Source organism: Podarcis liolepis (genome assembly GCF_965112155.1).
Source record: "Podarcis liolepis genome assembly, chromosome: Z".
NCBI classification, from domain to species: Eukaryota; Metazoa; Chordata; class Lepidosauria; order Squamata; family Lacertidae; genus Podarcis; species Podarcis liolepis.
This window is the reverse complement of record NC_139570.1, coordinates 38,012,184-38,036,746: the sequence shown is the minus strand read 5'-3', so window position 1 is coordinate 38,036,746 and position 24,563 is coordinate 38,012,184. Positions and strand designations below refer to the sequence as shown.

The 24,563-nt window shown below is 42.1% G+C and overlaps 1 protein-coding gene and 1 long non-coding RNA gene across 2 annotated transcripts in view; one reads left to right on the top strand and one right to left on the bottom strand.

Annotated features, from left to right (window-relative positions):
* Window positions 1-24,563, bottom strand: part of LOC310698429 (FK506-binding protein 15-like) — a 268,796-nt gene that overhangs the window by 193,998 nt on the left and 50,235 nt on the right. The window contains exon 4 of the mRNA XM_083485533.1: window positions 17,057-17,166. Coding sequence (XP_083341659.1) covers window positions 17,057-17,166 — 110 coding nt within the window. The remainder of the gene's footprint in view (window positions 1-17,056; window positions 17,167-24,563) is intronic.
* LOC310698486 lies at window positions 17,448-23,309 on the top strand. The gene is made up of 2 exons (XR_014521557.1): window positions 17,448-18,867; window positions 20,715-23,309. It is a non-coding gene; the product is annotated as an uncharacterized lncRNA (long non-coding RNA).

The following is a 24,563-nucleotide window of genomic DNA, read 5'->3' as shown; positions in this document are numbered from 1 at the left end:
TTGGGAATGCCTTTATAATCGACACTGGATGTACAAAATATTTATGCCCGCACAGACAACTGTTTTCGACGTTGAAGAAGCAAAGCTTCACTGTGAAACAGGCCAACGGTCAAGAGTTGGAAGCAACAGGAATTGGGACTGTGTATCTTGAGAGTCTGAACTTGACTATAAGTGATGTTTACCTGGTTCCAGAACTGAGATTTAATCTGCTGAGTGTGTCGCAGATTGCAAAGAAAGGACTGAAACTGTTCTATGATGCTAAAAGCTGCAAGATCTACAAGGATGTAGAACTGTTTCTTACTGCCAAAGAGAAAGATGGACTGTATTTGTTGACTTTTGATCAAAGTGATTACATGAAATGTAATTCTTCTGATTCTAACGAAATCTCTCTTGCGGGTGTGACCAAAACGAGCACCAGGAAGGTGACCAAGAAGGTCGACAGAGCGTTTCAGCGGGTGTATGCTGATGTGATTGGTCCTCTAGAACCATCTAGGGGTGGTGCAAAATATTACCTTTTGTGTGTGGATTGTTTCACTAATTATTCTTGGGTTTATATGATGGAGAAACCGCAAGAAACTTTAGAAAAGTTTCAGGAGTTTTGTGACAAGGTTAAGAATATGCATGATGCTAACATTGATTGTCTTTTCACAGATGAGAAGCAAATTTTTCTGTTACAGAAGTTTCAGAAGTTCCTGGATGGAAAAGGGATAGACCACAAAGTTGCTGTTTCGACTGAAGCGTGGAACAGGGGGGGTCTGTGTTAGAGTGAACAAAGAATTGCAAAAGGGGATGAATGCGCAATTGCTGAGTTCACACTTGCCACATGATTATTGGGCCGAATCGCTAGCGTCCTATCTTCATGTGTGGTTGAGAAAAGTCTCAACAGAGTTGGGATGTTCTCCTTTTGAGAAGCTGTTCAATAGAAAACCTTCTGTTGCCTATTTTAAGGTTTTCGGGTCTCATGTGAGAACAGAAGCTCCAGGTGGAGTAAAGAATGCCAGAGGCATTTTTGTGGGTTATGAAAAGGGTCTCTACAGAGTAATTTTGTCTGAATCTGGTCAGGTGATTCTCACAAAGTTTCTAGAGAGTGCTCCAGAGCAAGAGCGGGTTGTAGAACACACATTTTCCACAGGAAACGATGATGATGATGATGATTTTTCTGATGTCACAAGTTACAGTGGTACTGATGATGACACTGATAGCTCAGAGAGTTCAGTCGTAACAGTCATTGAGAGAAAATCTCACACAATGGATAGACCTTCACAGATGAAGGAAGAACCACTGTTAGCCATTGCTACTGGTTCTCAACAGAGTCCAGAGGTTGAACCAGTGAGCACAGAGGGTCAGAACCTCATACGCAGGTCTGCAAGAGTTACAAAGGGTGTACCACCAAAGAGGTACTCAAAAGAGTTTGCTAACTTAGCTGTTGCATGTGTTGCTATTGTTAACAACTCAAGACAGATTGAAGCAGTGTCTAAGTCAGAGACAAAGACACAACAGAGAGTAGCAAGCCAAGGTAATGTAGAAGCACTCATACCTTGGAAGCCAGACAACCAGAGAGGTACACTGGTGAAACCAGTGGTGGGGAGTTCCAAGGGTGGAACTGAAACAACAGGGGACTGTTATATGTATAACAACTGTTTGTTTTCTTCTCTGGATCATGTTTTGCCCATTGATGCTTTTGGGGGAGGATGTTGGGAAAAAGCACCAAGGCAAAAGCCAGCTCCAGATGGCTGGAATGCAAAACAGGATGTTGTGTTTTGCAGCTGTACTGTTGGGGAAAAGGTGGAGTCTATTCTCTGTACTGAGCACCGGATGTTAGCTCTGAGTGTAATATGACCTGTGCTGGAAGTACAGGGGCGGAATTGTGTCTCTTCTGATGGAGTCTGAAGGGAGCAGTCGCTTTTCTATGTACTGCTGAGTGACAGGAATAAAACATGTAAAAGGACTCCTGTCTGTCTCATTTCCCCTCCCTGGGAGAATGCAGGGAGGGAGAGAGAAGCAGAGAAGCAGAGGGTGTGTTCTTTCTCACGACTAATGAGAAGAATCGCCGGGTTTGTTTACCTAGCCTGCCGGCAGTTGCAGATGGAAGGTAAACACGGTATCTCACTCAATTGCCTCGGGGGAGGCCAGGTACCTCTGACTGTGAGCGAAGATACTAACAATTTACACCTGAGCCTGTAATGGAGGGGGCCCCCAGCATACACTCCAAGAGAGTTCCGTTTTTCCCGTTGCTGCAACCTCTAATTCAAACTGTCAGTCTGCATTGTGCTCTGATCCTGCCTCTCCAGCTTGCTGCATTTAACAGACTGAAAGCCTTTTTTCTTTTGATCACACCATAGCCAACTGAAATCCTAAAACTTCCTCCTAACCAAAACATTGGCACTGTCTTCAAACTCACTATCTCAAAGCTCTGGGTGGGGCTTCACCCATCTGCTGGCTGGTAGAGTGTCTGTCTTGCTGATAGCCCATCTTTCTGTCTGCAGCACATACTGTATACTAAAGTTGGATTGATAAAGAGGTTAGCATGGCCTCTGCAAATTGGTGAAGTGTTCCATTTTTTAAAGATGTTTAATGTTTGACTATGTTTTATATATGTGTTGGAAGCCACCCAGAGTGGCTGGGTATAAACAAAATAATAAATCATCATCATCATCATCATCTTCATTATTAGTTCTCTAATGGCCCACCTCTCAAGCAATCTCCTCAACACAGGAAGCTGAGTCCAGCTGTTAAGTGTCTGACTTTCTGTTTCACTCTCCAAGCAGTGATTAAATTCTAACACTTACTAAACCCAGTAGTTATGGGCATCTTGCACCCAAAACTCTGGCACCCAAACTCATGACATTTGGAACCATACAAAAAGGAAGAGAAATGATAGACCAGTTCACTCAATCTGCATCTTATTCATGTGTCAGGATCCATCTGCCCTGGGCTGTACCTTGATGGCGTTCAGGACGATACCCAGGACCTCCTGGCCAGTATAGGACTCCTCTAAGTTGAACTGGCCCCGCAGGGACTGGAAGACCTCGTTCATGATCTTCTTCACCTGGGGCAGGATGATGCCAAAGAGTCAGAAGGCAGGGAAGCAACACCAGCAAGGACAGTGGGCTTTCAAGAGCTTCTGGACAGCCAAATGTGGTGATGATTTCATTTATTCATTTATTTTACAACCAACATACATTATCTGGATAGCATCCACGTGCTAAGCGATGGATGACATTGAATTGTGCTGTTCAGACTAACAGGTAACAACTCCTGATTGAAGTTACAGAAGTGTGGATTGCCATTGCTTTTGCTGAATGTGATTAAGATTTCTCTCTACTACTTGTCCCCCCACCACTTTCCTTAACACTTCTTATTTCAAGAGCACTTCACGGTTTGTTACAGAGAGAGGAACACATCTGTGTGTTTTTTTAAGGAGATACCTTATTTGTGAGACTGTAAACTGTTTTAAACTGTTGTTAACTGATGTTGCCTCTGCCAACCTGGTGCCCTTCCAAAAGTTTGGGACCAATTAGGCAAGCCACATTTCACACTGTACTATGGACAGGGAGTCCAGTGTCTCTCTCTACAGATTGTATACAAGGTAAACTCCTACCCAGCTGCCTGCATCGAATTTTTCAGGGTCCTCCAGCCTTTGACAACATGTAATTTATGAGTTGCTTTTTCAGCTAACGCTAAGCTCTATATACAGTAATGCAGTTCAGTCTCTGCATTACTACACAGCATCACGCTGGTTCACAGCACAGATGTGTAACAAGCTTGTGGGACACATTAGAACCGCAGACCCTCCATCAAGACGTTTTAAGAGAGCCCCACTGACCTTGCCTTTCACAGGCTCTGGCTGTTCCTGCTGTGGTGACAGCTTCTCGTTTTCTGAGCTTCTTGTGGTTTTAAGCAGGGAAAGCTAGCAGGAAACCAGCATTAACTAAGTGGTGGACTGCAGACCACAGTTCAGGAGCCCTTGTAATAAACAGTAAGCAGAGAGACCTACGGCAGACATGAGAACCCAGCAGAGGCGGCACCATCGGCAATGGCGGAATCCCTCTGAATCGGAGGGAGAAGCTCCGCAGAAATCGGGTCTACCTGCTGCAGCGAAGCGGGGGACCCTATCGAAAACCACAGGCGAGTGAAGCCTGCGACCGTGGGACTCGGCGGGCACCCTTTGCGCCCCCCCCCCCCCCGTTTTGTAAAGGAACTCGGCAAAGAGTTCTGGAGTGAGACGGGGTATGCGGCGCGGTGCTTAGAGTTGATCGCTACTTCTGCGGAGTGAAGCTGCACAGCTGGTGCCGGAGAGCGCTGACCTTTTTCCTTTGAAATTTCGGCTTCTAAACTACAACCCGTGAGTAAGATCCTGTAAAATTTGGGAGATCAAAGGATTCGTTTCTTTTGATCGACGCAACGAACTTGAATTTGGCACTGAAGCGGGAAGGCGCAAAAAGGAAGTCCGTCTTCCGGTTTTGTAAATAGGACTAAAGCAAAGACTTTTGAAGCTAAGAACTGGAAAAGCTGAATTAAGAGGAGCTAAATTTTAATGCCAGATACAAGAACTCCCTCTCAGAGCGGGGGGGGGGGGGAGAAGAAACTTTCGGATTTGAGGGGAAAGGGTGGAAAAAAAGACCACCGCTTAATCCCTGATATTGGTCTGCCAGAGACAGTAAGAAAGTGTTGCACCATTTATAGACATTTGTAACCATATGTGACTACTCTGCAATTGAACTGAAAATATTGAAGGACCCTCTCTGTAATTGTTGCTTTTTATTGGAAAATTGGAAGTTAAAAAGGATACGACTGCCTTTAGAAATAAGTTGCTTTGAAAGGAACATTGTTGCCAAGGTGCTCCCCTAGAGGAGGCTTGGGACATAGCTGGGGATTTTCCATTACAGTTGGCTAGGAAATTTTCCCACCACAAAAGAAATCCGAACTGTGTGAGTGACCTTGAATTTTAAAGATAAAGTAGTGGATCAGGAAAAACCCCAGCCTTCAAGGATAAAAGCCAGGCAGCAGCAATGAAGACAATCAGTAGTAGCACCTCCTGTTCTAGAAAAAGAAGATACTGGGCAGTCTGGAGCAAAAGATGTGGGCTCTGAAGAGACATTAAATGCATCACTAGATAAAGTATTTGGAGCTTTGGAAAAATTGTCAACCAAAATTGATTTAAACACTACAACTATCAGCTCTAATACACAGGCCATTGATCGGTTGCTGCAGGAATCTAAATTGACAAGAAAAATTGCCGAGGAAGCAAAAGAAAAGGTGTTGGCGGTAAAAGGAAAAATACAGCCAATTAATAAACAACTAGAGGACCATAAGGTACAATTGTCCTTAATTGAACTTAAAGACAAACAGACCAATTTAAGGATCAGAGCGGTACCGGAATTGGAAGAAGGTAATTTGAGTGATTTCCTTACACAGGAATTTGAAGAATTCTGGGTCCTTGATCCAGAAAAAGACTTTAAGATAGTGACTGCCTTCAGACTTGGTAAAGGGAGCAAAGGGGGAAGAAAGAACAGGGTAAGAGACTGTTTGATTACATTCAGATCCAAAGAAGAGGGGGATAAAATACTGAGCCTGCATTACCAGAAATCATTGGAAATAGAGGATTCAAGGATAGAAATTTTTAAAGATATCCCAAAATATTTACTGGACCTTAGAGCTAATTACGGAGATCTAGTGAACCTGTTAAGAAGAAACAGTATTATCTTCAGGTGGGAGTTTCCCCAGGGCTTGTCTTTTACTTACAAAGGGGAAAAGGTGAAGATAAGATCAGAGGAGGACAAAGTGAGATTCCTGAAGGACCACGAGGAAGATTTACAAAAAGAGGCAGAGGAAAAAGAACCAAAGATACCAAAACCAGGAGTTTTGGACCCAGCAAAGCTACCATTGGAATTGGATAAACCAGAGAAAGTGATACCACCCACAGATCAAGAACAACTATTAGGAGCAGTTGGAGGGGAAACAGAATAACTATATAATGTCTCTGCAGGTATTAAGTTGGAACATTCGAGGTCTGAACTCCCCTGACGAGGAAAAGAATCTTTCATTTATTGAAAAAGGAAAAATTGGATTTGATATGTTTGCAAGAAACCCATGTGACTAGAATACATAGGAAAGTATTAACTAATAAAAGACTAGGTCAAGAATTTATTTCATCAGATAAAGTTAAAAAGAGAGGAGTGGTGATTTACGCAAAAGAAAGTTTATCACCAAAATTCATTTTTAAAGATGATCAAGGAAGATTTGTGGCAATTGAAATACAATTTCAAGGAGAGAGACTCTTGATAGTAGGGTATATGCACCAAATGAGGGGAAATCAGAATTTTTTAAGAAACTGCATAAGACGTTGTTGGACTTTATGGACTATAATATTATTATGCTTGGAGACATGAATGGAGTGGTATCGACAAATATGGATAAGTCAGAAAGACAAGTGGTGACAAAAGATGGAAGACTACCGAAAACTTTTTTTGAAATGACAGACAATATGGACTTAATCAATACTTGGAGAACTAAGAACCCCCTAGGTAGAGAGGGGACTTTCTTTTCTGAAGCCCAAAAGACCTGGACAAGAATTGACCAAATCTGGATAACCAGAGGAATGGCTCCCAAGATTCGAAAAGTGGAAATTTGCCCAAAAACTTGCTCTGACCATAACCCTGTGAAAATGGAAATGAAACTAACACCGACTGGTTCCTTCAGATGGAGGATGAATGACACCTTGTTTAGAGATTCAGAAATTACCAAGAAGGCCCAAAAAATTATGAAAGACTACTTTGAGATAAATTTGAAGACCACTGTGGAAAAAAGAGTAATCTGGGACGCAAGTAAAGCTGTAATGAGAGGGTTCTTGATACAGCAGCGATTAATGGCGTATTTCCCTCCGAGCTCCGGAGGGAGTCTGCTCCGCAAGTTCGGGTCTGACCGCTACGGCGAAGCGGGGACCCTTAAAAGTCACAGGCGTGGAAGCCTGTGAACAAGGAGACTCAGCGGGCAGCTTTGCTCCCCCCCGAAATCACGAAGGAGCCTTTTTAAAGGCTCCGAAACGGCAGCGGGTGTGAGGAGCGGTGCTGAGAGTCGTTACTCAAGCCCGTGGAGCAAAGCCGCGTCGCCATTGTCGGAGAGCGCTGATTCCTTCCTGTAATTCGGACTGAAAACAACTACCCGTGAGTAGGATACAAATAACTATCTGGAATTGGAACAAATTATTGAACAATTCGGCCGGAAATGGGAATGGCAAAAAATAAGGAAGTCTGCCTTTCCGGACTGCAGAAAGATCAAAGCAAAGAGAGCGCAAAGCGTAACTTGAGAGGACTATTTTGAAAATCAGTAAACTAGACATTGAATTTGAAATCCCCCTCATGCATGCAGGAGCAGAGGGGGAGGAAGACTTATTTGATATACCTGCATGAAAAAGGAACTTTTTGGAATTACATCTGCTGTCTTAAAACCCTGGGAACGGACTGTCTTGACAGGGAAGCCAAATAGAGGACTGTCACTTTGTTAAAGGAAATTCTTCTAAATTGATACTTAATTTAACTTAACTCTGTGAAAGATACAGAATTACTGGATTATAAGACTTTGGGGGAATTGTTACAACAGGAAACTTGGACTCTTTTAAAAGAGACATTTTGTTGCAAGAACGTTGGAGATTTCCCCCTCTAGAGGATTTGGTTAAAATAGCTGTAAATGGGACTGTAGAAGTTAAGCCACTGGAAACTTCCACTTGAAAACAACCTACAAGCGTGGGAACAACCTTGGCTGATGTGAGAGTGTTATGGCATATGGAACTAGATCGGGTAAACAACACAGGACTGACGCCTCACACCGGAGAAGGGCCTCAGTTTCTGGTACAGTAACAGCTGCAGCTGACCAGACAAAACCAAAAGCTATGTCTACCGATGCTGTAACGTAAGCTCTTTGTAAGATAAATGAATCTTTGGAACATTTGACAAAACAAGGTGAGGAATCCAGCAAACAATTGGCGGAATCTAGGAAACAACTGGCTGAGGTTGCAGCAAAGCTTCATTTGCACACGAAAAGTATTAATGACCTGGGTGAGAAGGTGAATTCTAACACGCAGTCTATCGGGAAACTTTTAGAAGAATCAGCTACAACTCGAAAGATTGCAGAAGAAGCTAAAGAGATTGCTGTCACCACCCAGGAAAAGATACCACCAGTTCAGAAAAAATTGGAAGAACATGAGCTAGCTTTGTCTATGCTTGAAATGCAAAGAAAAGAGAGAAATTTGAGAATAAGAGCAGTGCCTGAAAGTGAGAAAGATAGTTTGGCGGACTTTCTCACAAAAGAATTTTTGAACTTTTGGCAACAGGAGCTGCGGAAAGAAGAATTTAAAATAGAGGCTGCTTTCAGATTGGGCAGAAGACAAAACAGAAAGAAACCAAGGGACTGTCTGATAACTTTAAGATCAAAAGAAGAAAGAGATAAAATATTGAATCTACATTACCAAAGGACTTTGGAAATTGAAAATTCCTTTGTGGAAATCTTCAAGGACATACCCAAGCACATTTTAGACGCCAGAGCTCATTATAAAGATTTGGTTGATTTACTGAAAAAGAACAGAATACTCTTCAGGTGGGAATTTCCTCAAGGCCTATCTTTTAAGTACAAGGAAAGGAAAATAAAAATTAAATCTGTGAGTGACAAGGAGATATTTTTACGAGACAACGAAGAAGACCTTCTGAAAGAAGTGGTTGGAGTGGAACCTAGATCATCAGCAGAAGTAATACCTGACATTGCCAATCTATCATTTGGACTGAAATTACCGATTACTGACGAACAACTACTTGGAGCGGCAGGAGGGGCAAGTAAATAACTCTAAGATGGCTCTGCAACTTCTAAGCTGGAGCTGCAATGGTTTGAACCTTCCTCGAAAGAGGAGAAATGTGTTTTATATATTGAAAAAAGAACAATTGGACTTGATTTGTTTACAAGAAACACATGTGACGAGGCTGCATAGAAAATTACTTATCAACAAAAGATTGGGACAAGAATTTATTTCCTCTGACAAAGTTAAGAAAAGAGGAGTTGTGATTTATGCAAAGGAAAAACTGTTACCGAAATTGATGTTTAAAGATGAACAAGGAAGATTTTTGGAAATTGAAATTCAAGTTCAAGGAGAAAAATTTCTGATCGTGGGAATTTATGCACCAAACGAGGGGAAATCTGAATTTTTTAAGAAGTTGCATGAGACTCTACTGGATTACTTGGATTATAATTTAATTTTGACGGGGGACATGAACGGAGTAGTATCTACAAATATGGACAAAGCACAAAGACAGGTAATCTCCAAAGATGGGAGACTACCAAAGACTTTCTTTGAAATGACTGAAAACATGGACTTGATTGACATCTGGAGAACAAAGAACCCTCTCGAGAGAGAGGGAACTTTCTTTTCTGAAGCTATGATGACATGGACTAGAATTGACCAAATATGGGTTACTAGTGGGATGGCTCCAAAGATAAAGAAAGTGGAAATCTGCCCCAAAACCTGCTCCGACCACAATGCTGTAAAGATGGAGATGAAGTTAACAACAGCTGGCTCCTTCAGATGGAGGATGAATGACACCTTATTTAGAGATGAAGAGATCTACAAAAAGGCCCAAAAAACTTTGAGAGACTATTTCGAAATAAATTTAAAAACAGATGTTGAAAAAAGAGTAATTTGGGATGCAAGGAAAGCTGTTATGCGAGGATTTTTAATACAACAAAATACAATAAAGAAGAGAAGCCAAAATGAGAAAAAGGACAAGATTTTGGAAAAGATAAAAGAAGGAGAAAAGAAATTGAGATCTAAACCAAAGTCCCAAGAGATTTTGAGAGAAATTAAGCTATATCAGACGCAATATATGGAATTGACAAATCAAGAAATAGAATGGAAGATCAAACAAATGAGACAAAGGACATATGAATCTGCAGATAAATGTAGCAAACTTCTGGCGTGGCAATTGAAGAAAAGACAAAAATTAAATACGGTTACAAGCTTAGAGGTTGAAGGAAAGAATATCTATAAGCCAAATGAGATTAGAAACTGTTTCCAAAGTTACTTTAAAAAACTTTATTCGCAAGGGCCGCAGAAAGAAGGGGATATAGATGAGTTTCTAAAGAAATATGGATTACAAAAAATCTCTCATCAAAATAAGATAGATCAGAAAATAACCGAACAAGAGATAGAAGGTGCCATTCAAAACATGCAATTGGGCAAATCTCCAGGACCGGATGGGTTGACTTCCAGATATTACAAAGCCTTGAAGGAGTGGTTACTACAACCTTTGAAGGAAGTCTGTAATGAAATTTTGGAGGGGAAAAGGGCACCAGAATCGTGGAAAGAAGCTTATATCACACTCATACCGAAAACAGAGACTGAAAAGACTCAGCTTAAGAACTACCGCCCCATTTCATTACTTAATGTGGATTACAAAATTTTTGCAGACATTTTGGCAAAAAGACTGAAAAAAGTGCTGATGGAAGAGATTTATAAGGATCAAGCAGGCTTTCTCCCAGGAAGGCATTTGTCAGACAATGTGAGGAATATAATAGACATTTTGGAACTATTAGAAGCGAACATAAACACTAAAGCAGTACTGATATTTGTGGACGCGGAGAAAGCCTTTGACAATATCTCTTGGAGTTTTATGAAGAAGAATCTACATGGGATGGGGGTAGGACAAGGATTTGAGAATGGTATGGGTGCAATATATTCAGAACAAAAGGCCAAATTAATTGTAAATAATGTGATAACGGAAGAATTTAAAATAGAAAAAGGGACACGACAGGGGTGCCCAATCTCCCCATTACTCTTCATATCGGTTCTGGAGGTTTTGCTAAATATGATTAGAAGGGACCAGCTGGTTAAAGGGGTACAGGTCGGAGCTAATCAGTACAAATTGAGGGCTTTTGCAGACGATTTGGTACTTACTTTACAAGAGCCAGACACTAGTACGAAAAGGGTGTTAGAATTGATTCAAGAATTTGGTCAAGTTGCAGGATTTAAGCTGAACAAACAAAAAACTAAGGTATTGGAGAAAAATTTAACAGTTATTGAAAGAGAGAGGTTCCAGAATGAAACAGGATTAACTGTGGTTAAGAAGGTGAAATACTTGGGGATCAATATGACATCTAAGAATGTAAATCTATTTAAAGATAACTATGAGAAATGTTGGACAGAAGTAAAAAAAGATCTAGAAACATGGTCAAATTTGAAGCTTTCCTTGTTAGGCCGAATTGCTGTTATTAAGATGAATGTATTGCCTAGAATGTTATTTTTATTTCAAACAATGCAAATTGTGGGCAAGATGGATTGTTTCAAGAGGTGGCAGAAAGACATTTCGAAGTTTGTCTGGCAGGGCAAAAAAACCCAGAATAAAATTTAAGATTTTAACTGATGCAAAGGAAAGAGGGGGATTTGCTCTGCCAGACCTTAAACTTTATTATGAATCAGCAGCCTTTTGCTGGTTGAAAGAATGGCTACTTCTTGAGAATACAGACATTTTGGATTTGGAAGGTTTTAACAATGTATTTGGATGGCATGCATATATATGGTATGACAAGGTTAAAGCTCATAAAGCTTTTAAAAACCATATTGTCAGGAAAGCTCTATACAATGTTTGGATAAGATATAAAGATTTGTTGGAAAATAAAGCCCCAAGGTGGTTGTCGCCGATGGAGGCGAAAGCCGTGAAAAAGCTTAATAGGGAGGCCAAATGGCCAAAATATTGGGAAATTTTGGAACAAGAGGGTGATAAATTGAAATTACAGAGTTATGAGAAATTGAAGTTTAAAGTACGAGACTGGCTCCATTATTACCAAATAATGGAGGTTTACGAACAGGACAGGAAAATTGGCTTCTAGGTGGAGAAATCAAAATTAGAAACAGAACTGTTAGAACCCAATACTAAGAATTTGTCAAGAATGTACAATTTGTTGCTGAAATGGAATACACAAGATGAAACTGTTAAATCGGCCGTAATTAAGTGGGCACAAGACATTGGTCATAACATTATGTTTGCTGACTGGGAACAGTTGTGGACCACCAGTTTAAAATTTACGGCATGTAATGCCTTAAGAGAGAATATCATGAAAATGATTTACAGGTGGTACATGACCCCAGTCAAGCTTGCAAAGATCTATCATCTGCCCGATAATAAATGTTGGAAATGTAAAGAAACTGAAGGTACTTTCTTTCACCTTTGGTGGACGTGCCCGAAGATTAAGGCCTTCTGGGAAATGATATATAATGAAATGAAAAAGGTACTTAAATGTACCTTCCCTAAGAAACCAGAGGCCTTTCTCATGGGCATTGTCGGCCAATTGGCGTCAAAGAGGGACAGAACATTCTTTATGTATGCTACAACAGCAGCAAGAATACTTATAGCAAAGTATTGGAAGACACAAGATCTACCCACCTTGGAAGAGTGGCAGATGAAGGTGATTGACTATATGGGACTGGCTGAAATGACTGACAGAATCCGAGACCAGGGGAAAGAGACGGCGGAAGACGACTGGAAGAAATTTAAAATTTATCTTAAGAAATATTGCAAAATTAATGAATGTTAAAATGTTGTGGTTATATAAAGTAAGGAATTACAGCTGTTAAAGATTAAGTAAAAGAAAAGGAAAGGAAAAAATCGGATAAATTAAGGGGAAGGATTTGCTGAAATAATTTTGGGAATTGGAATGCAGAAAGGGGAGGTATGGGGAAGTCGATGAAGTAAGTTTAAGGAAAAAAAGGAGTTGAAATTATACGTGTTTGTTTGTTATCGTATGTATATCTTTGTACAGTGGTACCCCGCAAGACGAATGCCTCGCAAGACGGAAAACCCGCAAGACGAAAGGGTTTTCTGTTTTGGAGGCGCTTCGCAAGACGAATTTCCCTATGGGCTTGCATCGCAAGACGAAAGCCCATAGGGAAATGCTGGCGGTCGGGAGCAAAGACTTTCGCCCACAGCCGGCCTTCAGAAGAGGACCTCTTCTGAAGGCCGGCGGGGGGCAAAAGTCTTTGCTCCCCCCCGCCAGCCTTCCCCCCCGCCTGCCCCGGGCGATCTTAAAATGCTGGCGGGCGGGAGCGAAGCGTTCGCTGCCGACCCCCAGCATTTTAAAATCTCCCCCTGTCCCGGGGAGATTTTAAAATGCTGGGGGTCGGGAGCGAAGCGTTCGCTGCCGACCCCCAGCATTTTAAAATCTCCCCGTGTCCCGGGGAGGTTTTAAAATGCTGGGGGTCGGGAGCGAAGCGCTGCCGACCCCCAGCATTTTAAAATCTCCCCGTGTCCCGGGGAGGTTTTAAAATGCTGGGGGTCGGGAGCGAAGCGCTGCCGAACCCCAGCATTTTAAAATCTCCCCGTGTCCCGGGAAGGTTTTAAAATGCTGGGGGTCGGCAGCGCTTCACTCCCGACCCCCAGCATTTTAAAACGCTGTTCCGAAGGGGGGGCGGGGACACCTGCCCCAGCCGCCCCACTTCAGAAAGCCGCCCCACTTCGGAAAGCCCCACTTCGGAAAGCTGTTCCGAAGTGGGGCGGGGGGGCGGGGACACCTGCCCCAGCCGCCCCACTTCGGAAAGCTGTTCCGAAGTGGGGAGGGGGGGCGGGGACACCTGCCCCAGCCGCCCCGCTTCGGAAAGCTGTTCCGAAGTGGGGAGGGGGGGCGGGGACACCTGCCCCAGCCGCCCCTCTTCAGAACGTTGTTCCGAAGCAGGGAGGGGGGGCGGGGACACCTGCCCCAGCCGCCCCTCTTCAGAACGTTGTTCCGAAGCAGGGAGGGGGGGCGGGGACACCTGCCCCAGCCGCCCCACTTCGGAAAGCTGTTCCGAAGCGGGGCGGGGGGGCGGGGACACCTGCCCCAGCCGCCCCACTTCGGAAAGCTGTTCCGAAGCGGGGCGGGGGGGCGGGGACACCTGCCCCAGCCGCCCCACTTCGGAAAGCTGTTCCGAAGTGGGGCGGGGGGGCGGGGACACCTGCCCCAGCCGCCCCACTTCGGAAAGCTGTTCCGAAGAGGGGAGGGGGGGCGGGGACACCTGCCCCAGCCGCCCCACTTCGGAAAGCTGTTCCAAAGCGGGGAGGGGGGGCGGGGACACCATTCAAATCTAATGGGTTGCAACAAGCATTGTTGTTGTTGTTTAGTCGTTTAGTCGTGTCCGACTCTTTGTGACCCGATGGACCAGAGCATGCCAGGCACTCCTGCAACAAGCATTAGCCCTACTCAAAGCAGACCCACTGAAATTAATTGACCACAGCTGAGACCTCATATGCAATGTGCATTTCCAACCACCAAAGAATTCTGCTTAGCTTCAGCCCATGCCATGGTCCTTGCAGGTCTTAACGTCAAAGCTTACCGTGAATACAAAGCAAGCATGGATGCTGGCGGTCGCAATCTGCTGCAGCTGGCTGATATAAAGAAGCACTCTGTACTGGATTCCACAAGAGACGGAAGGACAGAAGAAAACAAGAGCAAAAGTGAGGAATCAAAAACTACGGGGCTGGCTCTTTTCAAAAGCACCTGGAGCTGCTCTTATACCAACAGCCAAATGACACATTAACATACAAATACATCAGAGGTGTTCATCGTAGGAATTGCTTTGGCTGCAGGTGCCTGGCTTAGTTACATGTGGAGTGACTTTGTTACAATGGAGCAGGCGTGGGGAGCCTTTGGTGATGAGCTACAACACCCATTGGCTCTTGCCAGCATGGCCAGTGGAGAGGGATGATGGGAGCTGTCATTCAGGGACATCTGGAGGACCAAAGGCTCCCTACACCTGGAGAAACCAAGGGGTGAGATCTGTCCTTTTCCGCCCAATCAGCTAAACGGGAATGACAGCCCAGTGTTTTATCCTGTCCCCACCACCCTCACCTCCAACAGGGGAGTGGGACAAGGCAATCATACCAGAGTCTTCCTGGAATAAACGCATATGTTTCCTGACATATTTTATCTGTTGCTTGTAAAACACCTGTGAATCCTTTCACAGCAAAGTGGGGCAGAACAAACCACTGAAGAGCTAGCTGACTGGGCTGAATGGACAGAGGCTGGGAAAACTGAATCCCTTTTCCAACATAAGCTGCTGAAACCCCCTTCCTTTTTTGAGTCTGGTGGGAACGTTTATTGATTTTTCAAGCCACGACAAAGTTACCGTCTCACCTCCCTCTATCCACTCCACACCCAGTACCCCCTAGGCCCTTCTTTAGTCAAGATGCTACTCCACATGGTTCTAGTTAAATAAGAGCACAAGGAGCTGCCTTGGACTGAATCAAACCACTGGTCTCTCTAGCTCAGGACTGCCTACTCTGACCGGCAGCAGTGTCCCCAGCCCTACCCAGAGGAGCTAGCAATTGGATTTGGGAGCTTCTGTCTGCAAAGTGGATGCTGTATTGCTGAGTGACAGCCCCTTCCCTGCTGCAAATACTTTTTGTAGAGAAGTAAGGTCAGAATAAGAAAAATAGGAGCTATAACCCTTGTGAGCTGATTGGGCAGAAAGAGACAGGAGCCAAAACAGCACCTTTGCTTTTTCCAGAGTAAGACATCACCAGGAAACCAGGATTCAGAGAAAGGGAAGCATTTCCTTAGCCCAACCTACATCAACCTGGTATCCTCCAGATGTTTAGGACCAACAGCAGCTGTAGTCCCAAACATCTGGAGGACAGCAGGTTGGCAGAAAGCCAGGCTACTTCAAGACACCACACCTCCTCCTCTTACCTCCTTGGTTGCATTGCTGCCCACTACAGCTGCTCCATACTTGCCATGTTTCACATATTTCCCATTGGTACTGGAATGAGAAGAGAACACCTCTTAGCTTCCCACAATTGTTGCCACCATGCCAACCCCATGGGTTATATTAAGCAGCTCTTTACAGAGACTTCCCAGGGGTTGTTTAACTCCCATCAGCCCAGGCCATCTGGCCAACAGTGAGGGGTGATGTGGGGGGCGGGGGCGGGCAATAGCAGCCCAGCAACATTTTATCAGCCCACAAGCTCCCCATCCCAGGAGGTCTCTATCCTCATTTCAGTTCAGTGTTGGCTGGTGCCTCAATGGGGTGAATGCAGGGAGCCCAACTCTAGGTGGCACCAGAGCCAACAGCAAGAAGGGCCAGCTAAGTCTAGGGCTGTCCCCATCCTCCTCCCTGCTGTGCTCTACCATGGCAGCATGGAGACTGAGGGGGAAGAGGAAGCTGACAGGCAGTCCTGCCCTCTGGATCGGTTGGACGTAAGAAGGCAGGTAGGTGGGAGGCAGCTGAGGGCAGAATGAGGGGGTACCTTCCTACTGGACCTGCTTTCACTGGTGTGGCATAAGGCAAGGAAATCAACAGCACATAGAGCCAGAGTGAATGATATCCACAGCCTGATTGGCTGGAAGTAAAAAAACAACAACGGGCAGGTGGGGGCAGGCTGAGGTTGAGTTGGCAGTGCCCCATTCACCCTAATCGACCACCCCCAACTGTTGTTCAGTTCCCCCTCTTTCCAAAGAAGCCAGGCAAGATGGAGAGATGATTGCAAAAGATGTGAGCACAGGACTTGGGTAGCAAGAACACCCTGCAGCTCATCCCCTCTGCTGTAGTACTCACAACAAATATGCATGAACAACTGTAGTGAAGAAAACTGACTGCACTGCTGCAGTGGGCACAGGAGAAGCAGTGGGTGCAGCAGCAGCAGCTGCAGGAGGATGCTTCTGGGTAGACAGACCTGCAGCTGGAGCAGCACATGAGAAGGGTAAGTGCGCTGTCGCAAACAGAGCATTGCTTGCAAACATCAGGCCAAGTTAGCTCCCTTGTCTTGGGACCAAGCCAGTTGCTCAGATTAATGAAAAACAGGAAGTTGCCTTGTATGGCGTCAAACCACTGGGTCCATCTACCCCAGTGTGGTGAATACAGACCACCAGCACCTTTCTGGGGCCCCAGGTCAGGGGTCTCTCCCCAGCACTACTCGTGAGTTGTCACAGACCAACCCAGTTGATTATGTGGGGCTTCAGAACCAAAGGTTGGACTAGATGGGCCACTGGCCTGGTCCACAAGGGCTCATCTTATGTTCCTGGGCATTGTGAACAGTTTACTTACCGGTAGCTGGATGACTAATTTTGGCCCGCTTGGATGGCCTGTATTGGAAGAGCACATTTCCAGATTCTGTAGTTGTCTGATCCTGTTCAAAGAGAGAGGCCAGCCTGGTCCTGGGCAGAAAAAAAAAGTAACCATTCACTTCATTCACAGATGCTCATATTTCACTGCAGGTTGGCGATTTTGTTGCAGCCTTCCCCAAAGACCAGAGGGTAATGGATTCAAAAACTAGAATCCTGTCAGTGATTAGTTTATATTTATTTGATCTGATGAATTTGTGATATTGCTGTATTGATGCTTGGCTGTAACTAATTAGATAATTGTTCATAATCAATTTAAAATATATTTAGTGAAACTGGGAATATAAAAATTAGTGGATACATAGGCCGAAGATTACTATCAGATTGGTAAAATTGTCGTGATTGTATTAAGAAAGATTGAACTTAATTGACATTCATTAATTATCACATTGGAATATTGACATGATTGTATTAAGAAAGATTGAACTTAATTGATATCCAATCTGTAAGACAGAAGGAAAGAGAACAAATTACCTAGTGAGCTAACTGAATTTCTTAGTGATGTATGGTAAAAAAAACAACTGTGACAGGTTCTGCGGCAGTTTCAGCCTCACAAAACAGGAGAACTTCTGTAACTGACATGCATCAATCACTAGATATGAGAGAATTAATTTTAAGTTTGAAGAAAGATATCCAAGATTTAAAAAATAATGTAAATGAAAAGGCAAAAGCAACAGAAGAAAAACTTATTTCAATGGGAGTCAAAATAGATGAAAATGTGAAAATAACAGCTGAGTTATCAACTCAGGTCAATAATTTAGTACAAAAAAAATTCAGAACTGACGAAAATAGTGCTAGACCTTAAAGGTAAAACACAGAACCTAGAGGAAGCTCAGAAAAAATTACAAAATGAAAATAGAGAGTTGAAAAGGGAATGCGATAAGATAAGGAAAGAAACAGCAGATCTGAAAGAACAGCAGGATTCAACTTTGGACTCTATTGCGATGTTGCAAAAGCAGAGAAGGGAGAATACCCTAAGATTCAGAGGACTAACAGAGGACGCAGAGGAAATAATTGAGAAAAAAATCTCAAAAGAGCTAGCAGCTTGGTTAGACCTAGAAGAAGCAGAAGTAGCACAAAAAATAGAAAAAGCATTCAGAGTCAAATCTAATGTAGCAAAAGCAAACAACTGGCCGGCTGATTGTTTAGTCTCTTTTAACTCTATGGATTTCAGAAATAGAATTTTACAAGCTAGTAACAAGAAGAAATTTCAATCAGAAGGAAATGATATTATCGTCCACAAGATTATTCCAAATCGGTTGATAAAAAAGAGAGAAGCTTATAGACCTCTGGCTGAGGCACTAAAGGCAAAGGCAGTGTACTATAGGTGGAGTACCCGGCAGGCATCTCTTTTTTCTTTAAAGGGAAACATAGAAAGTGCTTGTCGGCATTAGATGCGGACAAGTTCTGGAGAAAGTACCGGAAAGACCTCGGAGGAAAAAGGCAATTGTTGGGAGAATCAGAGGAAATTGAACAAACAGTTGAGAGTTAGGAGACAGATCTAAGAAGGGAATTTATTAAATGTATACTGAGACCTTGAATGTGTAATTTTTTTATTTTTTTAACCCGTTGACGTATCATAAGAAATAAAGTATGGATTATAAATTTATTACTTGGAACGTAAATGGTTTAAATGAAAAATCAAAAAGGAACAAGGTGGAACATATTCTGGTTAAGCAAAAATATGATCTAATCTGTCTGCAAGAAACTCATGTAGCGGAAAAACATAAAAGAGTATTAATTTTTTTTTTAATAAATTTTTATTGGGTTTTCTGCTTTTATAGAAACAAAACACACACAAAAAAGAAACACAAGACAAAAACATGTATAAAATCAGCAAATCCTCGTTTCATAACCTTGTTCCCTGACTTCCCCCCACCCCCCCTCGTGCATCCCAATTCCCAAGATTATATCAGCAAGTTGGTATTTCTCCTCTTAACCATCTTATTCATCTTATTACCTCTTTTATAATAAAAAATTGATTTTCCTAAGTTGGACTTAAGTTCTCTTCCATCGATTTTTCATTTTATCTTAATTAGAAGTCATATTAACCAAACCTAAAAGTCTTAAGAGTTTTTAAGAATCTCCTCTTCCCTCCCTCCCATCCCTGGTTTTTGTCCCTTCCCAATAAAAATCCAAAGTTGAAAATCTCAGCCTGGGTTCCTCATGTCCGAGGCTTTCAAGTCTCTTTCAGTCCCTCTCCGCCTGTCTTGTTGGTAGTCCTTTATGTCAGTCGTCGAGTCTGGAAAAAGTTCTTTCACCATCAAAATATATTCTCTTCCCACAAGGAGATTTAAAAGTAACTGCTGAAAAATTTCCACAAAGCCTGTGTCTTCAAAATCAAAGTCCAGACGGAGGCCCCAATCATATTTCTTTATTTTAAGTTCCTGTATTCCATATTGTCCCGGGACCTCCTCCTTCTTCTTCTGTGTCTTTCGCAGACTTGTGGTAGATATGTTCCCAGAGTCTCCTTGCTTATGTTCCACAGATGTCAGCTTTTGGTTGTTGCTTCCCAAGGTTACTTCCTCTTTTTCTTGTTGTTTAGTCTCTTCCACCTCTGTAGATATTGTTTCCCATTCAGCTGTGGATTCTTTCTCATTCAGGTCCTCAATACAAACAGCAGAGTTGCCTGTTCCCAAGGTCATAGTCACAAGTTGTTTATTCATGGCCAAGCTCTGCTCTTGTAAGATTCCCACCAATTGAAACATCCTTTCGATTTCCGCTAGTAACTTTCCTTCCACAGCCATTGTATCCATTGTAGTTTCACAGAATTCCCCCTAGGGGGAATCTGGTTACTTATTAGTCTTTTCTCCAACAGTCCTTTAACTTATTATTATTACTTTGTTTCCAACGATTTTGGCTCAATTATAACTCGTCTTAGTCCAGAGGAATCTTAGATAGCGATTTTTCCACTTTAAACCGCCCGTTTGACAGCTTTGACAGCTGTCAAACTCCGCAGCTCTTACACAGGCACAAAGGCAGGACGTTCCCGAGCCCGGGAGGGGGGGTTGTTTAAAACAAAAAGAAGGTTTCCAAAACTCCACTCTCCAGCCCAAAATTTCCTTTAGCTAAATCTTGAAAGATAACGTCCTTTTTAACTCACCCCACCAAGGGTAGGTTCTCCAGCTTAGCTCTTATGTCGTTGCTTAGATCGTCTGCAGGGGGGGGTGCAGACTTCCTTTTAGCACACCCCCCGGTCGTCTCCAATTCAGGGTAAAACTTTTTTAAAGTCCCAATCTGTCTTACTCATGGGTGATTCTTTCAGTCCAAATTTTCAAGGAAGGAAGTCAGCGCTCTCTGGTCATGGCTCGCGGCTTCGCTCCACCGAGGTAGCGATCGACTCTCAGTGCCACGCCACCCCCGTATCCTCTCCGCAGCCTTTAAAAAGGCTCTTCGTGAATCGGGGGGCGCTTAAGGCACCCGCCGAGTCTTCAGTCCGCAGGCTTCCGCGCCTGCGGTTTCTAAGGGTCCCCGCATCGCCGGCGCGGCAAAGACCCGTCCTCGGTAGAGCCGATTCCCTCCGCAGCTCGGAGGGAATCCGCCATTTCCAGATCGCGTCAACCCGGAAGTCTCCATAAAAGAGTATTAATAAATAAGAGATTGGGGCTTGAGTTTATTGCATCAAGTAAAGAAAAAAAGAGAGGGGTGGTAATCTATGTAAAACCTCAGCTGGAGCCAAAACTGCTTTACAATGATGAAAAAGGTCGAACAGTGATTATAGAGGTTAAGATCAATAATGAAAAAGTGATAGTTATTGGAATTTATGCACCAAATGAAAGAAAATCCAAATTCTATCAATTCCTGGAAGAAAAAGTCATAGAATTTTTTTTGGGGGGAAATTATATTATTAGGAGATTTTAATGGAGTAGTCAATCCAAACATGGACAGAACAATAAAGAAGAAAGAAAAGAGGCAGAACAAACTCCCAACTACATTTTTCCAATTAATAGAACTCCTGAATTTGTTTGATGCTTGGAGGTCTAAGAATCCAACAGAGAAAGAATTTACACATTACTCAGAGCCACATAAATCGGCGGGACGAATCAACGCGATCTGGACAACAAAGGATTTATTAAATAATATTACAAAAGCAGAAATCCATCCAAGGACAATTTCTGATCACAGTCTGGGTTAACTTTAAAGGAAAAGAATAAAAGGTTAAAAGGTGGCAACTTAATGAGAGTATGCTAAACGATGAAAAAATTGTACAGAAGGCCAAGCAAATCTTAGAAGAATATTTTAAGTTTAATTTAAATCAAGGAGTAGATCTAGAGACGGTTTGGGACACGGGTAAAGCCATCATAAGAGGCTTCTTTATACAACAAAACACATTCCAAAGGAAAATAAAAGAGAAGAAGAAAATGGAGATCTGGGAGGAAATTAGAAAAAAGGAAAGGATCCTTTTCCAAAAACCAGATGATGAACTAATTAAGCAAAGTATAAAAATTTTACAGACGCAATTCTCCATGATAATAAATGAAGAGATAGAATGGAAGATAAAATGGTTGAGACATAGAAATTTTGAGTTTGCAAATAAACCTGGCAAACTTCTGGCCTGGCAATTAAAGAAGAAAAAGGAAGATAGAATTATCAATAAAATTAAAATTGAAGACAAATGGATTCAAGAACCGAAGGAAATTAGTAAAAACTTTGCTAGTTTTTTCGGAAAACTATATAAAGAAGATCCAGAGACTCTAGAAAAAATAATTGATTATTTGGGCAAAAATAAACTACCAATAATACCTAAGGAAAAAACTGAAAGCCTGAACTCACCAATAACAGCTATGGAGATGCAACAAGCTATACAGAGATCAAAATTAGGAAAGACACCGGGCCCAGATGGTCTTCCAGCTAATTACTATAAAAAGTTAGAACAAGCATTATCTCTTCCCATGAAAGACCTAATGAATAATATTCTGGCAAATGGAATGCTTCCAAAAACCTGGAAGGACAGCTTTATTACTCTTATCCATAAACAGGGAACAGATGCCTCGAACATGGCCAATTACAGACCCATTGCACTGCTAAATAACGATTACAAGATATTCGCAGACATTCTTGCAAATAGATTAAAAATGGTGCTGAAAGATATAATTCATAAAGATCAAACAGGATTTCTTCCCGGACGATTTATGCAATCCAAATTAGATGTGTGATTAATGTATTAGAATATTTGGATATTAAAATTGATAAACAAGCAGCTATTATGTTAGTAGACGCTGAAAAAGCTTTTGATAATGTGTCCTGGAAGTTTATGAAAAAATTAATGGAAGAAATCGGACTGGGAGAAAATATTTCTAAAGGAATAAATGCCATCTATTCGGAACAATATGCAAAATTGATAATCAACGGAAGAATTACTGAGGAGTGCAAAATAAACAAGGGAACAAGACAGGGCTGCCCACTGTCACCACTGATATTTATCTTGGTGATGGAAGTCTTGAACAATCAGATAAGAAAGGATGAGCTTGTTAAAGGCATCACTCTGGGAAACAAAACATATAAAATCAAAGCTTTTGCGGACGATTTACTTGTTATGACTGAAAACCCTAAAGAAAGTCTGAAAAGAGTGCTGGAATTGATTAAAGAATTTGGAGAGGTGGCAGGCTTTAAACTGAATATAACAAAAACAAAAATGCTTGTTAAAAATGTAACCACAGAAGAAAAGGACGACTTAGAAAAAATACTGGGCCTGAAAATCTCTTCAAAAGCGAAATACTTGGGTATTTGGATCACCCCCAAGAACATAAACTTATTTCAGGATAATTACACCAAAACTTGGTTAGAGATTAGAAAAAATTTGGTAATCTGGAGTAAACTAAAATTAACATTTCTGGGTAGGATTTCCATTATAAAGATGAATGTGCTTCCAAAATTAATCTTCTTATTTCAAATGATTCCGATACTGGGTGAAGCAGGTTGTCTCAAGATATGGCAAAGAGAAATTTCCAAATTCTTGCGGGAAGGGAAGAAACCTAGGATTAAACACCTGATCTTAATAGACATAAAAGAGAGAGGAGGCTTTTCCCTACCCGATCTAAAACTTTACTACGAGGCTGCCTGTTTCACTTGGCTAAAAGATTGGTGCACGTTGCAGGATCCGGACCTCCTGGACCTGGAAGGTTTTGACAACCGTTGGGGATGGCACGCCTACCTAATATATGGAAAAGCAAAAATTCATAAAAATTTTACCAACCATATAATAAGAAAGTCACTCTTTGCTGTATGGGAAAAATATAAAGACCTGATGGAGCCTAAAGTCCCGTGGTGGACTTCTCCAGTAGAAGCCATAGCAGTAAAACGGAAAAATACTCGGGAAAGCTGGCCAACATATAAAATACTTCTAAAAAATGAGGATAACCAAATAAAATTAAAAAACTTTGAGGAGATAAGAGAACACATTTCAGACTGGTTCCAATACCATCAGTTATTTGAAAAATTTAAATCTGACAAACAAAAGGGGTTCTCAGCAGAAATTTCCCGATTCGAATCTGATCTTGTAAACTCTAAAAGAAAAACTCTTTCCAAAACTTACCGACTCCTCCTTGACTGGACAGTCAAGGAGGAGGAGGTAACAGTGGCAATGGTGAGGTGGTCCCAGGATTTTGGCCATCCAATAACCATGGCCCAATGGGAAAATTTATGGAAGATCAATTGGAAATTCACAAACTGTTACACAATTAGAGAGAACTTTCATAAATGCAACATCGATGGTATCTAACACCACGGAAACTTTCAAAAATGTATAAAAATGTGTCAAGTAATTGTTGGAGATGCGGAGACTCAGGAACATTCAATCATATGTGGTGGATATGTAGGAAAATACAGGTATTCTGGGAGAGTATACATGCAGAACTGCAAAAAATGCTAAAGATCTCTTTCAATAAAAAACCAGAGGCCTACCTCCTGGGAATAACAGATTTGGATATTCCACAAAAGAGTAAGGGTATCTTTTTATATGCGACGGCAGCAGCAAGAGTTTTGATCGCAGCAAAATGGAAGAGTAATGAAATCCCCTCTATACAAGATTGGATCCAAAAGCTGACAGAATATGCCGAATTAGATGGTTTATCAGAAAAAATAAAGAATAAATCAAAACAAGAATTTGTTTCTAAATAGGAGGTTTTCAAAGAATATCTGAAAAATAAATATAGTAGTTTAAATTCTGTTGCAGCATTCGAGGAACTTCAGTGATAGTTGCTAGGTAGATAGAAGAAATTAGATTTATTGAGAATAAGTTTAATTATGAAAAAAAATGTGTATTGGCAATACGTAATATGAATTTGAAATATGGAATAGACGGGAAGTTGGGTCTTTAGTGTTAAGACCAATAGATGTTTTATTGTTTGCCAAGAAAATTATGTGTCTATGGTTATTTTTGTAATTTGTGTGTAATTTGGTATTTGTGTTTTTCTCTCTGTGTGTTTTTC